Source organism: Urocitellus parryii, chromosome 13 (assembly GCF_045843805.1).
Source record: "Urocitellus parryii isolate mUroPar1 chromosome 13, mUroPar1.hap1, whole genome shotgun sequence".
NCBI classification, from domain to species: Eukaryota; Metazoa; Chordata; class Mammalia; order Rodentia; family Sciuridae; genus Urocitellus; species Urocitellus parryii.
The window spans coordinates 392,027-408,150 of NC_135543.1; the positions used below are offsets into that span (position 1 = coordinate 392,027).

Sequence of the window (16,124 nt, forward strand, 5' to 3'; positions counted from 1 at the left end):
ATGCAGCAAAGGCAGCGTTAGAGGGTGGCTGGCAGCAGGAAGTGCGTGTCAGAGACGAACAAAAAGGAAAGCCCAAGGGTCTAAGCTTCCACTTTAGGAAACAGAACAACGATTCGTCGCCAAGTAAACCCAAGAAATAATAAATATTAAAGTCGAGTCGACGGAGTTAAAAACAGGAAGTGAGCAGAGGAAAACGAATGAAACCAAAAGCCAGTTCTCCCAAAACATAAATGAATCCGAGATGCTTCCAGGGGGCACGCTATGACAAATGGAGGGGACACCACCAGAGAGCCCACGGACATCAGAGGACCCTGAAGGATACTGTGAAGGGCTCTGCCCAGACAACCAAGACCTCGACGGTGTGCCCCAGTTCTCTGAGACACAAGGGTCAAAACACATACTCGGGGGCTGACTGTCCAAAACAGAAGCAGTGTCCCGGAGGGGCTCGCGGGTGACAGGCCTCTGCGGAGGGACTTACACCAACGCTCTGCGTCTCCTCCAGAAGACAGGGCTGATGGGCGACTTCCTGACACACTCACCTGGCCAGCGTCGTCCCAGCACCCAGACCACTTTACAGGAAAACCACAGACTAACATCCTCAGGCACACAGTGCAAAAAGTGATCAACAGAACCTGCCGGGATCAGATCCAGCAACGTACGAAAGAGTTACCAACCGTGGCTGAGCCTCTGGGAACCCCGAGATCTAGCTGTACCTGAGGTGCTCCTCACCCCTCGGAAATGTGAGTCAATGCATGAAGATGAGCCTCCTGGAGTTACCTGCAGGTCTAGCGTACAAGCTTAGCCCAACACTTCACTTTTTTTTTTTTTATATATTTTTTTAGTTGTAGTTGGACACAATACCTTTATTTTATTTATTTATTTTTACGTGGTGCGGAAGACCAAATCCAGTGCCTCGAACATGCGAGGCAAGCGCTCTGCCACTGAGCCCCAGCCCAGCCCCCTAATGCTTCATTTTTAATTTGGCAAATAACCCAGAAAACAGGGTACCGGTCAGTGGTGCTGCTGACCTGAAGCTGGTGACAGAGTACTGCCACACCACGTGTCAGGGAAAGCCCGTGGCCCAAGTCTGGGCCCCAATACCAGCCGTGGCATCCTGGAGCCGTGGCATCCTGGAGCCCACGTCCGCTCGGGATCACTTCCTACTCTGTCCAAGGTGAGCAGACCTTGGGCTCCTAAAACTGGAGGCACCAAGCTCTAGGGTTGCCAGCTGAGGGGGCCAGAACCTTCCTGAACTCCGCACCAAGCGCGCTGTCCAGGGACCCCGAGGACAAGGCCGGGGCCTGGAGAGCCAGCTGGCCAGTCACTTCAGACGGCCCACAACTCATTTCCGTCAAGCTATTGATCAAGCCACAAGGACTCCGTGGTTGTTAATGTCATGGTGCAATCTTTTAAAAAATTCCCCCAAATAACGGCAAGAGCCAGAGCCACAGAGGACATCGTCTACCTCCTGGCTACACTCCCGAGGCCCTGGTACCCTGGAACAAATGTCCAGTGCTGTACTTTCTGCTGAGCAGGCTCCCACGAGAAGCCGTTCAGAGACGCCACCGCCCCCAGCAGAGCGCCCAGCCTAAGAACCGGGACCCGGCCAAGAAAGGAGGCAGAGCAGGGGGCTGCTCTCTGCCCAAATGCACCAGAGAGAGAACAGGACGTACAAAAAGGGTTTTTATTAAATGAAAGAATCTGTCTGGTGGGTCAAATATGAAATCGATATACAAAAACTCTACATCAGATCTCTCAAAGAAGCACAAGGCCACCCAGGAAAAGGGGGTCCTCTCATCACGACGCCCTCGGTGGGAGCAGGGCAGCCCCGACTCCGGGCCTCCGAGGCTGGCTGGGGCTCAGGCCGGTGACCGCGGTGTTCTGCACGCAGCGTGCTGCTCTGTCCTGCTTGGCCTTTGGCGTCCTGACAGCTCCGGTGGTGAAGCAGCAGACACCAGGCTCCTGTACCCGGTCACCCAGTCTCCTCGGGTCCCCCAAACCCACCCTACTGTGTGACAGAAGCCACCAACTCCAGTTGCACGACAACGCGGCTCTGCTGAGCTCTTTGGCATAGCACACCAGCTCCCCGCAGCACTCCGTCACGTAAAAAAGTAGACTTTCCTATAGTAAAACTTCTTAAAAACACCTATTTCTGCAAAATAATGTGTTTCTGTATGCAGAGCTCTGCAAAATATACGTCTCTCTGGAGAAGGGACCTGAGTGGGGCTGGGCTGGGGCGGGGAGGCCCCGGTCACATCAGCTCATTCAGCTCTGCCTCGAGTGCCGCGGCCATCTCGTCCGCCTCGGAGCTGCTGCCCTCCTCGTCCTCATTGCTGGACTCCTTGCTGGACTCACTGGCAGCGTCCTCCTCATTCAGCTTCCTCTTGTGGCCTCTGAAGAGAAGGGGAGCAGAACTGCGGTGAGACACAGGCGATGGGCAGGTATGCAGCTGGCGCTGCCTGTCTGCAGTCTGCACTCGCACATGCGAGGGAGAGCCAACTCCACGGTCAGCAACGCGTACAGCCACAGACCCTGAGGCGCCCACTCCATGGTCGAGGCCTTGGGTATCCACATGGGATCAGCCATGGGCTGGGCCTGCGCCTGGAGATACGTGTGACAAGGGGACCTGAGCCTCAGACGCCCGTCAGGACAGCTGACTCTCAGGCTGGGACTTTGTACCTCCCCAAAGGGACTGTAGACGGCAGTGGGCGGAGGACCATGGGCTCCTGGGCCTGGCTGTGCAGGGCAGCCCGACAGGGGGATCTGGGACAGCTCCCAGGCTGCAGGGGGGGTGTCTGAGCAGGAGCTAGGTGGCACTGCTTGTCAGGGTGGCGTCCTTCGGAGGTGCCTGCATGTGCTCTGCCACCTCTGCCAGCAGCCCCTCGTCACAGCACGCTGCGCCAGGCAGGGCGACTATTCCCCACCCCCACAGGGATGCAGACCCCTACCCACGGCCCACAGCTCGGCTGGCAGTCTGGGGTCAGCATGAATGAGAGCAGCATGTCCACAGGCACCACCAGAGGAAAGCCCCCTACCACAGGGCAGCACAGCTGCCCGCTCTAGGCCAGCAGCACAGGAGGTTGACACCATACCCATCGCCTTTCCCCAAGTCTCACCTCCTGGGGCAGCTGCTAACCCCCCCCTCCCCCAACGAGTGCCTAAGGCATCAGCAGCACCAGGGGACAGCAGGGCCACCAGGGGGTGGCTTTATTTTAACTGAGCACTGCAGATCAACCCTGTTCAGTAGAACTTGCAGGTGACACCCAGATATTTCCTAGGCAGTGGTCCCTGAAGAGCCAGCCTAGCCGTAGACAGGCACCCTCTTCCCACAGTCCTGCAGGCTCTGGGGCCCCAGCTACGTGCACCATGATTTCACCCCACGATGAGGGGGTCTCCTGCAGGCACTGTGCTCTGGCATCCCTGAGAGGGCGCCACACAGCACATACAGCGGAGGCCCTGCCAGACCTGGAAAATGTTTTGCTTCACTGTTTTACTTCGTTTCAAACAGAGATGCCATCTGCTTTTGGCTTCATGCCCCATAACAGGATCAGTGAAACCAGAGAGCACTCCTTTCCAACTCCTGGCTGAAAGGGCGAGATCCCCACATCTGGGAGGCACAGAACCTGCTGCTGATGGGGAACAGGCCCAGCCCAGCGAGCTCACTCCTGCACACAGAGGGCCTGCCAGCGGCCCAGGCCCACAGGGCACTCCCTGCCTCTGGTCTCGGGTTCTGAAGCCATCCTGAACCCTCGGTGCAAAGTAAAACAGCGACTGCCGTGTAACCCCACCTGTCTGAGGAGCAGAGGGTGGACAGGGAAGGTCCCTGCCCCGCTGGCCTGAGAAGTCCAAGTGCACCTGGCATAGCTGAGCCACCTGTCCCTGAAGGCCCACTGTGCCACACCTGGCTCACAGCCCAGCTCAGTGACAGCAGGAAGCCGGGGGTGACTGCAGGCCGGACAGGCGGAGCGGCTGGGCCGTCTGCCCAAGACCCTGTGGCAAGCACCAGAGCTGAGACCAGAGCCTGCCCACCCCGTCCCTGCAGAGGCCTCCCGAGAGCACTCACTGCAGTAAAGCCCAGGCCTTTCCTGTTGCTGTCCACTGCCAGGGGCACGGTGGATGGGGGAGCCCTCCCTGGACTCTATGGGCCTTGGTCTCCCCGTGGCCTGGGTCACTGCCTCCTGCGGGCCTCAGTGGAAGGCACGTGGAGTTCCTCTGCGACAGTTAAGGGCCACAGCCAGAGCCACCACAGGTCAGCACAGCAGAACATGGTGCTGGCATCTCATGGCCCCGGTGTTCCCCTTCCCCACTCAGCACCCAGAGGGGGACAGTGTGGCTTTTGTGGGCAGGGCTGTGGGCACTCCACACCCTCTGCACACAGGACATCCTGAAGGGGACATGGCTACCAAGAAACGTGGCAAAGGCCCACGTTCCCAAGAAGCCATGCTCTCAATGCCAGAGTGAGGAACGCCATCCGAGGGACAGCCTCTGTTGGACACCAGGCCTCTCCCAACAGCAGCTGTGAGGGTGCTCCAAACACTACTGTCCACAGCAGAATGCACTCCTGGCCCCCTCCTGCCGCTGGCTCCGCTGCCCTCGCTGGCCTGCAGCCACCTCCCACACTGACCTGGGACCGCGGGTGCCCGCCGTGCTCCGGTCGCTGGACGAGGCTGGTCCCAGCGGTGGGCCCCTCTGGGCGCTGGGGGCCTTGGGCTCCCGGGGCCGTGCTGCACCTTCACGCTCCTCATCCTGCTCCTCTGGCCTCCTCTTCTCACTGTCGCTGTCGTCACTGCCTTCCCCGAGGATGTCATCCACCTGCCAAGGGCTCAGAGTCAGGGCCTGCGCGAGCTTTGTGAAAGGCCCTGGCTACCCCCTGCCAGAGCAGGGACGTCCACCCTGCAGCAGGCCTGACCTGCAGCTCTGCTTTCCCTCACAGGCTGGCACTGGAGACTAAGCCAGCCTGCGAGACCAGGGGAGACCCTGGCCACACACAAGGGGATGACGGCTTCCTGCAGGTCCTGGGGTCCGGGAGCATGTGAGTAGCACACTGGTGAGGGATGCCCGGGTCAGAGAGGTGCAGGGCCCTGAGCCGGCTTCCCAGGGGAGCTCAGCTGGGGCCTGGGGTGCAGCCGCCTGGCCATCTGCTCTGCTCACCTGCTTTCTCCCCCCCACATCAAGTCTGGGATGTGCCAGAGCAGTGGCAAGGAGGGGCAGACCCTGCCGACTCTGAGGACAGGGCCAAGAGAAACAGCAGGAAATGCAGAGGAGGGGTGCCGGAGGAGGGAGAGATGGGGAAGGACCGTGATTCAAGGACCCTTGCTCAGTCTGATGCATGGAGCGGCCGTATGGCTGCCCTGCTGCAGGCAAGCACAGAACCGGGCCTGGCCGTGGCATGCGGGCCCCAGGGTCGAAGCGTGCACCCTCAGGGTGGAAAGAGGACTGGAAAGACAGGTGGGTGCACAGGGCAGAGAGGCCGGTGTTCAGCTGCCCACCAGGGGAGTTTACCTCCAGCATGGACCCTGGGGCAGAGGGTCCTGTGCACAGGAAGCTGCCAGTGTGCCAGCGATGCCAGCCCTGAGGGGTGACCTACTGTGTGCAGAGGACGTGCTCCCTGAGCTCCACTTCCCAGCCTGGAAGCAGTGACTCAAAAAATGGGGTTGTGCTAAGTTGCTGAATCTGTGGTCACCTGTGTGCCACACGGACACCTGACATGGGGCCAGCATGGGTTTTTAAGTGGACATTTTTACCAACAGAAAATACTTCAAAGGCCAAAGAGGAACTTTAACGATGTACAGGGAAAACAAACCCCAAACTTGAGGCATGAGAAAGTGCCTTCGGCAGGATTTAAGACCATGCAAACGCTAGTTAGCCGTAGGCAGCATGTCCGGGCCAGAAATGGCTTGGGCAAATCACACTGAGACTCACTGAAGAGCTCTCTACTTAGAGGAGTGTGGCCAGATGTTTTATAAAACAAAATAAAAACTTGATTTCTTTTTTGCATATGGATTTTCATATTTCAGAAATCTTAAACTAAAACTTTCAAAAGGTAAATACAGAACCCAAAGAGTGATCACAGCATTCTTGTAAGATATTTATCAATAAAAGAAAAATTAGAACGGAGTCAACACCTGATCTAAGAAGGAAGCCGTGACTGCCCAGGGAACCATTCACCTTGGGGCTCAGCATTTAAAGCGGTTAAAAGCCTCTATGCCTGGGTCACGGCTGACAGGAGACTGTTCTTGGGGACCGTGACGTAGGAAACAGCGCTTTGTCAGTAACAAGTTCTTGAAGACCACCTGTGGCTGTGTCCCGTGGTTCTGAACCTCAGCTTCAAACCTGGACACCACAGAGCCACGAGCGGGCTGGTTCCGGTCACTGGGTAGATTGTGACCTGCCAGTGACTGTCAAGAGTCTTGGAGACGCCCGCAGTGTCAGCAGTGCCCACGGCACGCGGAGGACCCTGGGCAGGAAGATGACAAGCTGCTCTGACATCTCCTGGCCTCAGGAGACACTTAGCTGCCTCCCTTCTCTCCCTGGGGACTCCAGGACACAATGCCAGCTGCCACCGTGGCGCAGAGGTCCCCGCGGTCGGTCTTTCCGCCAAGCCTGCCCTTGCTCCCTGAGGTCGGACGACTCGGGGGGTTGAGGGAAGTCCACTGCTGGCCTTCAGCAACTCTGCTACGCCTGGTGTATTCCACCTCTGTGGCTCCTGCCTCTGGGTTGAGACCTGCTGTCTGACCTTTCACCTCAGGATGCTCTGCCCCCAGGAAGGGTGGCCCTGTGAGCTCTGCACAGTTCTGGCCGGGTCATCTCAGAGCTGCCGTGGCAGCACACTCCCCAGCATTCCTTGCACAGCACTGACTGCCCCATGGACCGGCTCCCCCGCTCCATGGTCTCTGAATGCCAGTGTGGTCCCAAGTGCCTTGGAGGGCTAGGCCACAGTGGTCTGGGTCAGTCTCAGGGCCACAAGTTCTCTGCCATGCTCTTGGGATTGTACCTCAGAGCCAACACGAGGGAACCCTGCCCAGGTTCCCCAAGATGACCCAGAGCACTATAGGTGCTGTCCAAGTGTCCACTCCTCTCTGATCACAGGATACCCCTTGGGCTCTGCTGGCCAGAAGGAAGCTTCCTGAGTTTCAGGTTCCTGTGTGGCGTGTAGCTGGCTGTACAGCTGTGACTGGGGGCTGGCCTTGGGGCAGAGCCAGGAAGAGAGAGAGAACCAACCCCCACCCGAAAACAGGAACCCCCAGCACACCTGAGGTGGTTCCCAGTGTTGGCCCTGTAGCTTTGAGCATCTGCTGTGCAGGGTGGGCTGGGAAACACAGGAGGAAAAGCCAGGAGACCCACATCCCAATGGGGTCCTGAGCAGACCCCTCCATCCATCTGCCTCGGGACTCAGGGGCCAGCTAGGAAGCACCCGCTCTGGTGTTTTCCTGTGATCACCAAAGGCCTGCTTTAGGGACGGCATTGCTGACCTTTGGTCATGTGGGGGCGAACACTCAGTTACCTGGCCCCACTAGAGAATTCTACAGGATGCAGAATGGCCAGCTGTACGGTCAGTTCTGAGCTGCCGCCTGCCCCTCCACACAGGGACTCCCCAGCAGCCTCAGACCTGACAAACATGGAATCGGGGTGTGCTTGGCTGGGAGAGAGGGAGAAGGCTGGCAGGGGCAGCCGGCGAACACAGGCCCGGGCAGCACCTAGATGCCACCAGGGCAGTAGGTCCTGGGCCCTGGTGCCATGCCGGCTCCCCCAGGCCCTGGGGAGTTATCTGAAGGCTAAAGACCGAAGCAACCCGGGAGTCAGGGAGCCCCAGATACCCCCGACCTGGGCTCTAGGGACTGGCTCTGAGGTCTGTTAGGCCTGTAGGTGGCTGCCATCCACTGGGCAATCGACGGGCTGACACTCAGGACCTTCTGGAGGTGGAGGGTAGGACGGTGACTTCCTTCTGGCCCCATGGGCCCTCTCTACCTGTGCCCAAAGGGATGCAGACGCTGTTCCCAGAGAGAGCTGCCCGGGTGAGGGCAGAGGAGCCAGGTGAGCTGACTCTAACTTTTCAGAAAGAGAGAACAATGTACATGGAGAAATTCAGCACTCAGAGGACCAAGTGCCGTTAAGGTGACAGAAAGCTGGGCTACTGATGAGACTCCATCCTGGATTTCACCTCCTGCACTTTCTGCTACGGTTGAAAGTAAGCACGACCCATTTTCCTCCTTCAGTGCCCCTTTGTACTTCCTGACAGCAGCATGGGGCGCAGGTGGATGCTTCAGCCAGACCACGTGGCAGGACAGTGGGGCCAGGACAGGGCCATTCACCAGCACGCACCCAGCACGCAGACCACCCCAACACTTGGCAGCTTCCATGGGGCCGGCCTGTGACCCCAGGAGGGGCGTGCTGGCATGATGCTGGGCTGGTCTCGAGGGAAGCAGGGGAAGGTGAGGGCCGACCACGCCTTCTTTCTAGTTCAGCTCTACCTCCGACCCAGGCAACCCCCTGTACCTCGGCTCTAGCTCACAGTGGGTCTGGAGTCCTGCCACTGTTGCTCCTGCAAGGAAGCAGGTGAGCTGACTCTGTGCAGGCTGCTGAGGCCTGCTCGGGGTTCAGGACACAACCAGAAACTGCCCTCAGAGTCACTGTGCTGCCCACGGCAACCCGGGGCTCAAGGGGGTCCTCAACTTCCAGCAGCTGGTCCTCGCTTGCCCAGCAGGGCGTCCTGGCACAGGGTTTCAGGGTGCTGAGTGTCACCCCGGCTCTGCCCACAGGTGCCAGAGGCACCTGCCCCTCACCTTGGTGATGGGAACTCTCTCCAGACAAGGCCACAAGGTCTGGGGTGGGGGTGACGCGGGCTGAGACCACGGCCAGCGCCCAGGACTGGCTGCCTGGGGTGCAGCTGGGGGGCACTGTGGTGCCAGGAAGCTGGGGATGATGACAGGCACACCTGTGCACACCTGGGCGCACCGGCTGCAGCTCCCGCACAGCCGCCGCTCACCTCCTTGTCCATGCTCTCCAGGTCCTCCCTGCACAGCGTGTACAGCGGCATGGTCTCCGACATGCTGGGCTGCCGCTTCCTCCTAGCAGGGCCGGGCCGCTCTCCGTCCTGCACGTCAGGCAGCTCTTCACCAAACATCTGCGGCTGCTGTGGCTGGACGGCTCTGAGAGGAACGTCACAGGGCTGTGTGAGGAAGGCAGCTGGTGGCCCCAGGGGCACACACGCAGTGTCGTGCTCAGGACGCTGGGCACTGCTCCTGGGCTAGGCCCCGTGGCTCACGTTTACCTTGCACCAGCAAAGTGCCCTGCCACAGGGCTCGGCCTGGCCCGGCTCACGGGAGGGACAGCTTCCCAGCAACCACCAGGAGGCGCCACTGAGCGCAAGTGAAGCCCCAGAGCCCAAAGACACAGCAGAAAGCAGGTGGAGAAAGGGGCATTTACATCCCACCAGGCGAGGAAAGACCTCCGTACAATGGTGAATCACGAGTGGGCCAAGGGGTGGAACCACCCAGTCACAGACAGTGGCACCAGATCACCAGGCCCCTGCTTCAGGGGTGCATCTGCTCAGCCCCCCAGCCCCAGGCTCTCCTGCTGAGATCTGCCACGGGGAAGCTGCTGCACTTCTGCCCGGAGGTGTCACTCCCCCGAACTCCTTTCTAGGCACGCTCACGACTCTCAGAACGTAAGGCAGACCCCAGGAAAACCGGCAGCACCCTCTCTCCTGCTAGGCGTCGCTTCTCCCAGGCTGGGCCGTGCATCCCAGGCTGGTCAGCAACAACACCAGGGCCTAGGCAGTCAGGCCGACTCACAGCCACAAGGCGAGGAGCACCTGTGCTGGCCCACCCAAACACGGGTGTGAGGACCAGGCTTCTGTCTGCAGGTCTGAGAAGTGCGACCTCGGCCTCGACAGAAGCTGGACTCCAGGTCGCTGTCCTCCTCACTGGCACCGACAGATGTGTGACTGGGGCTCCACCTGCAGGGACACCACCCCTGCCCACTGCCCTCACACCCACAACCCCAGAGACGGACATGCACAGAGCTCAAAAGCAGCAGCTTTCTTTTTACTAAAAATACATGTATCATGATGCCATTTAGAAAAGTTGTTTTAATTAAAAATGGAATGTAAGAACAAGAATGTCTATGGGACAGTTGGAAGAGTGCTGATCCTCAGGTCAGAGGGGCCGAGGCCACGTGTGGACGCATGGCCACCCAGGTAAACTGTCCTGGTGCAGTTGCAGGGTGTGCAAGACGGGAAAACCATGCCCCTCCTTGACCTGAAGACACAGCACAGATCAGCTACCAAACCACGGCCTCCTGGGCCTCCCGGGGCCCTTGCCCAGTTCTCCCTCTCTCCCCAGCAGCACCTCTGGGGCAGGACAGATCTGTGTATTTCTACCTAAACGCTAAGCCAAAGTGATTCACAAAAGGGTAAAACATGTCACTCTGATAACATTTCTTTTTGACTTCAGCATATTTGGTATTTTCATTATGTTAACATAACGGTTTGGTGTTACTTTAAAAATCAGTATTTAAAGTTGTTTAGGAAATAACTACTCCACCACAGCCAAATACTGCAAGGACCCCAACACCCCTGGGTTGGGGCTCAGAGAAGGCAGAGCAGGGACACAGGAGCCCAGCGTCCACCCGACCTGGGGGAGGAAGCCAGGCCCTTCCCACTCCATCTGCAGTGTCAGAGGCAGCCCAGGGGAGATTAGGGCTCATCCCCCATGGTAACAGGGGCCCCCACAGCTGTCTCCCAGTGACAGAGGCACCCCACCCCACCTTGGGCGTCAGCAGGCGGGCCTGACGCCCACCCCTGCCAGAAGAGGTCTGCCTCCACTTCTACTTCCACCACGGAGTTGGCATCAGTGAGATGGAGGATTCTACAACCCTCATCCCCTGACGTGACGGGAAGCCTCAGGGCCCCATCAGAGTCACCTGTCCTTCTAGAACAGCACCGTGTGGAACTCAGGGAAACTACAATCAACAGAGGCCAACTCCAGGATGACACAGTCGTCTGACCAAGATTCTAACCATCCACGATGAACATGCTTCCTCAAGTCATCACAAATACACCTGAGCTAAATGGAACAAGGCAGAGCCTCAGCAAAAATAAGTAAGTAAATAAATAGAACAAAAAGAGATCCCAAACCAAAGAATGTGATGAAAACAACAACAAAAAGCAAAGGATGAGCATGACAGCAACATGGGGGTGACAGAAGAAAACGGTCAGGGGGTTTAGCTCCTAACAGAATCACCTCTGAAAAACAAAGCAAACAGACCAAAGGGGAAAAGGGAATGCAGTTCTGAGATGACACGAGGTGACACTGACTCAGAGTCCTGGTGGAGGCAGAGTCGACCCACAGAAAAGCGGGAAATAGCCCTAATTTGGCAAAAGATGAGCATCTGAGAGCACCCACCCCCAAACACAACACCACACACACCCCACTGAACTTCCCGGTACAGAGAAACCTGAGCAGCAGCAGAGGTGAAGCCACCGGTGCCCACTGGACCAGAGGCAAGGAGGGACGAGACTCCTGGGCTCTCAGAGAGCAGCCTAACTTGACAACGTCTGAGAAAAGCAGCTCGGGGAGCTCTGAGGAGGAGAAACCCAGGGCTGTGGAGAGCCACTCCCAATGACTGCATCTCGCGTCCTGGAGCGAGGAGGATTTCACTGTCACCACTGCCCTGGTCCCAGAAGTTGGAGGACACACGAGATCGTCACACTCCAGGAGAACCAGCAGAACAGGGCAGAGTGACGCACGACATCGACACACTCCAGGAGAACCAGCAGAACAGGGCAGAGTGACACAGGACATCATCACACTCCAGGAGAACCAGCAGAACAGGGCAGAGTGACACACGACATCGTCACACTCCAGGAGAACCAGCAGAACAGGGCAGAGTGACACACGACATCAACACACTCCAGGAGAACCAGCAGAACAGGGCAGAGTGACGCACGACATCGACACACTCCAGGAGAACCAGAACAGGGCAGAGGACACAGGACATCGTCACACTCCAGGAGAACCAGCAGAACAGGGCAGAGGACACAGGACATCATCACACTCCAGGAGAACCAGCAGAACAGGGCAGAGTGACGCACGACATCGACACACTCCAGGAGAACCAGCAGAACAGGGCAGAGTGACACAGGACATCGTCACACTCCAGGAGAACCAGCAGAACAGGGCAGAGGACACACGACATCGTCACACTCCAGGAGAACCAGCAGAACAGGGCAGAGGACACACGACATCGACACACTCCAGGAGAACCAGCAGAACAGGGCAGAGTGACGCACGACATCGACACACTCCAGGAGAACCAGCAGAACAGGGCAGAGTGACACAGGACATCATCACACTCCAGGAGAACCAGCAGAACAGGGCAGAGGACACAGGACATCGACACACTCCAGGAGAACCAGCAGAACAGGGCAGAGTGACGCACGACATCGACACACTCCAGGAGAACCAGCAGAACAGGGCAGAGGACACAGGACATCGTCACACTCCAGGAGAACCAGCAGAACAGGGCAGAGGACACAGGACATCATCACACTCCAGGAGAACCAGCAGAACAGGGCAGAGTGACGCACGACATCGTCACACTCCAGGAGAACCAGCAGAACAGGGCAGAGGACACAGGACATCGTCACACTCCAGGAGAACCAGCAGAACAGGGCAGAGTGACACAGGACATCGTCACTCTCCAGGAGAACCAGCAGAACAGGGCAGAGTGACACAGGACATCATCACACTCCAGGAGAACCAGCAGAACAGGGCAGAGGACACAGGACATCGTCACACTCCAGGAGAACCAGCAGAACAGGGCAGAGGACACACGACATCGTCACACTCCAGGAGAACCAGCAGAACAGGGCAGAGGACACAGGACATCGACACACTCCAGGAGAACCAGCAGAACAGGGCAGAGGACACAGGACATCGACACACTCCAGGAGAACCAGCAGAACAGGGCAGAGGACACAGGACATCGACACACTCCAGGAGAACCAGCAGAACAGGGCAGAGGACACAGGACATCGACACACTCCAGGAGAACCAGCAGAACAGGGCAGAGGACACAGGACATCGACACACTCCAGGAGAACCAGCAGAACAGGGCAGAGGACACAGGACATCGTCACACTCCAGGAGAACCAGCAGAACAGGGCAGAGTGACGCACGACATCGTCACACTCCAGGAGAACCAGCAGAACAGGGCAGAGGACACAGGACATCGACACACTCCAGGAGAACCAGCAGAACAGGGCAGAGGACACAGGACATCGTCACACTCCAGGAGAACCAGCAGAACAGGGCAGAGTGACGCACGACATCGTCACACTCCAGGAGAACCAGCAGAACAGGGCAGAGGACACAGGACATCGACACACTCCAGGAGAACCAGCAGAACAGGGCAGAGGACACAGGACATCGACACACTCCAGGAGAACCAGCAGAACAGGGCAGAGTGACGCACGACATCGTCACACTCCAGGAGAACCAGCAGAACAGGGCAGAGGACACAGGACATCGACACACTCCAGGAGAACCAGCAGAACAGGGCAGAGGACACAGGACATCGACACACTCCAGGAGAACCAGCAGAACAGGGCAGAGTGACACACGACATCGTCACACTCCAGGAGAACCAGCAGAACAGGGCAGAGTGACACAGGACATCGTCACACTCCAGGAGAACCAGCAGAACAGGGCAGAGTGACACAGGACATCGTCACACTCCAGGAGAACCAGCAGAACAGGTCAGAGTGACGCACGACATCGTCACACTCCAGGAGAACCAGCAGAACAGGGCAGAGTGACACAGGACATCGTCACACTCCAGGAGAACCAGCAGAACAGGGCAGAGGACACAGGACATCGTCACACTCCAGGAGAACCAGCAGAACAGGGCAGAGTGACGCACGACATCGTCACACTCCAGGAGAACCAGCAGAACAGGGCAGAGTGACACAGGACATCGTCACACTCCAGGAGAACCAGCAGAACAGGGCAGAGTGACACACGACATCGTCACACTCCAGGAGAACCAGCAGAACAGGGCAGAGTGACACAGGACATCGTCACACTCCAGGAGAACCAGCAGAACAGGGCAGAGTGACGCACGACATCGACACACTCCAGGGGAACCAGCAGAACAGGGCAGAGTGACACACGACATCGTCACACTCCAGGAGAACCAGCAGAACAGGGCAGAGGACACAGGACATCGACACACTCCAGGAGAACCAGCAGAACAGGGCAGAGTGACGCACGACATCGTCACACTCCAGGAGAACCAGCAGAACAGGGCAGAGTGACACACGACATCGACACACTCCAGGAGAACCAGCAGAACAGGGCAGAGTGACACACGACATCGACACACTCCAGGAGAACCAGCAGAACAGGGCAGAGTGACGCACGACATCGACACACTCCAGGAGAACCAGCAGAACAGGGCAGAGGACACAGGACATCGACACACTCCAGGAGAACCAGCAGAACAGGGCAGAGGACACAGGACATCGTCACACTCCAGGAGAACCAGCAGAACAGGGCAGAGGACACACGACATCGACACACTCCAGGAGAACCAGCAGAACAGGGCAGAGGACACAGGACATCGTCACACTCCAGGAGAACCAGCAGAACAGGGCAGAGGACACAGGACATCGTCACACTCCAGGAGAACCAGCAGAACAGGGCAGAGGACACAGGACATCGTCACACTCCAGGAGAACCAGCAGAACAGGGCAGAGGACACAGGACATCGTCACACTCCAGGAGAACCAGAACAGGGCAGAGGACACAGGACATCGACACACTCCAGGAGAACCAGAACAGGGCAGAGTGACGCACGACATCGTCACACTCCAGGAGAACCAGCAGAACAGGGCAGAGTGACACACGACATCGTCACACTCCAGGAGAACCAGCAGAACAGGGCAGAGGACACAGGACATCGTCACACTCCAGGAGAACCAGCAGAACAGGGCAGAGTGACGCACGACATCGTCACACTCCAGGAGAACCAGCAGAACAGGGCAGAGGACACAGGACATCGTCACACTCCAGGAGAACCAGCAGAACAGGGCAGAGTGACGCACGACATCGACACACTCCAGGAGAACCAGCAGAACAGGGCAGAGGACACAGGACATCGTCACACTCCAGGAGAACCAGCAGAACAGGGCAGAGTGACACAGGACATCGTCACACTCCAGGAGAACCAGCAGAACAGGGCAGAGTGACGCACGACATCGACACACTCCAGGAGAACCAGCAGAACAGGGCAGAGGACACAGGACATCGTCACACTCCAGGAGAACCAGCAGAACAGGGCAGAGGACACAGGACATCGTCACACTCCAGGAGAACCAGCAGAACAGGGCAGAGGACACAGGACATCGTCACACTCCAGGAGAACCAGCAGAACAGGTCAGAGTGACGCACGACATCGTCACACTCCAGGAGAACCAGCAGAACAGGGCAGAGGACACAGGACATCGTCACACTCCAGGAGAACCAGCAGAACAGGGCAGAGGACACAGGACATCGACACACTCCAGGAGAACCAGCAGAACAGGGCAGAGGACACAGGACATCGTCACACTCCAGGAGAACCAGCAGAACAGGGCAGAGGACACAGGACATCGACACACTCCAGGAGAACCAGCAGAACAGGGCAGAGTGACGCACGACATCGTCACACTCCAGGGGAACCAGCAGAACAGGGCAGAGGACACAGGACATCGACACACTCCAGGAGAACCAGCAGAACAGGGCAGAGTGACGCACGACATCGACACACTCCAGGAGAACCAGCAGAACAGGGCAGAGGACACAGGACATCGTCACACTCCAGGAGAACCAGCAGAACAGGGCAGAGGACACAGGACATCGACACACTCCAGGAGAACCAGCAGAACAGGGCAGAGTGACGCACGACATCGACACACTCCAGGAGAACCAGCAGAACAGGGCAGAGTGACGCACGACATCGTCACACTCCAGGAGAACCAGCAGAACAGGGCAGAGTGACGCACGACATCGACACACTCCAGGAGAACCAGCAGAACAGGGCAGAGTGACACAGGACATCGTCACACTCCAGGAGAACCAGCA

At 58.0% G+C, this 16,124-nt stretch overlaps 1 protein-coding gene across 2 annotated transcripts in view; it reads right to left on the reverse strand.

The window, feature by feature from the left end:
* Positions 1-1,661: 1,661 nt before the first annotated feature.
* Positions 1,662-16,124, reverse strand: part of Ctdp1 (CTD phosphatase subunit 1) — a 50,647-nt gene continuing 36,184 nt past the window's right edge. The window contains exons 11-13 of one of the 2 annotated variants that reach the window (XM_026412458.2): positions 8,987-9,149; positions 4,625-4,812; positions 1,662-2,393 (exon numbers count right to left, since the gene is read on the reverse strand). In XM_026412458.2, coding sequence (XP_026268243.2) covers positions 2,252-2,393; positions 4,625-4,812; positions 8,987-9,149 — 493 coding nt within the window. In that variant the 3' untranslated portion in view covers positions 1,662-2,251. The remainder of the gene's footprint in view (positions 2,394-4,624; positions 4,813-8,986; positions 9,150-16,124) is intronic. The other variant, XM_026412459.2, reaches the window with a different exon arrangement.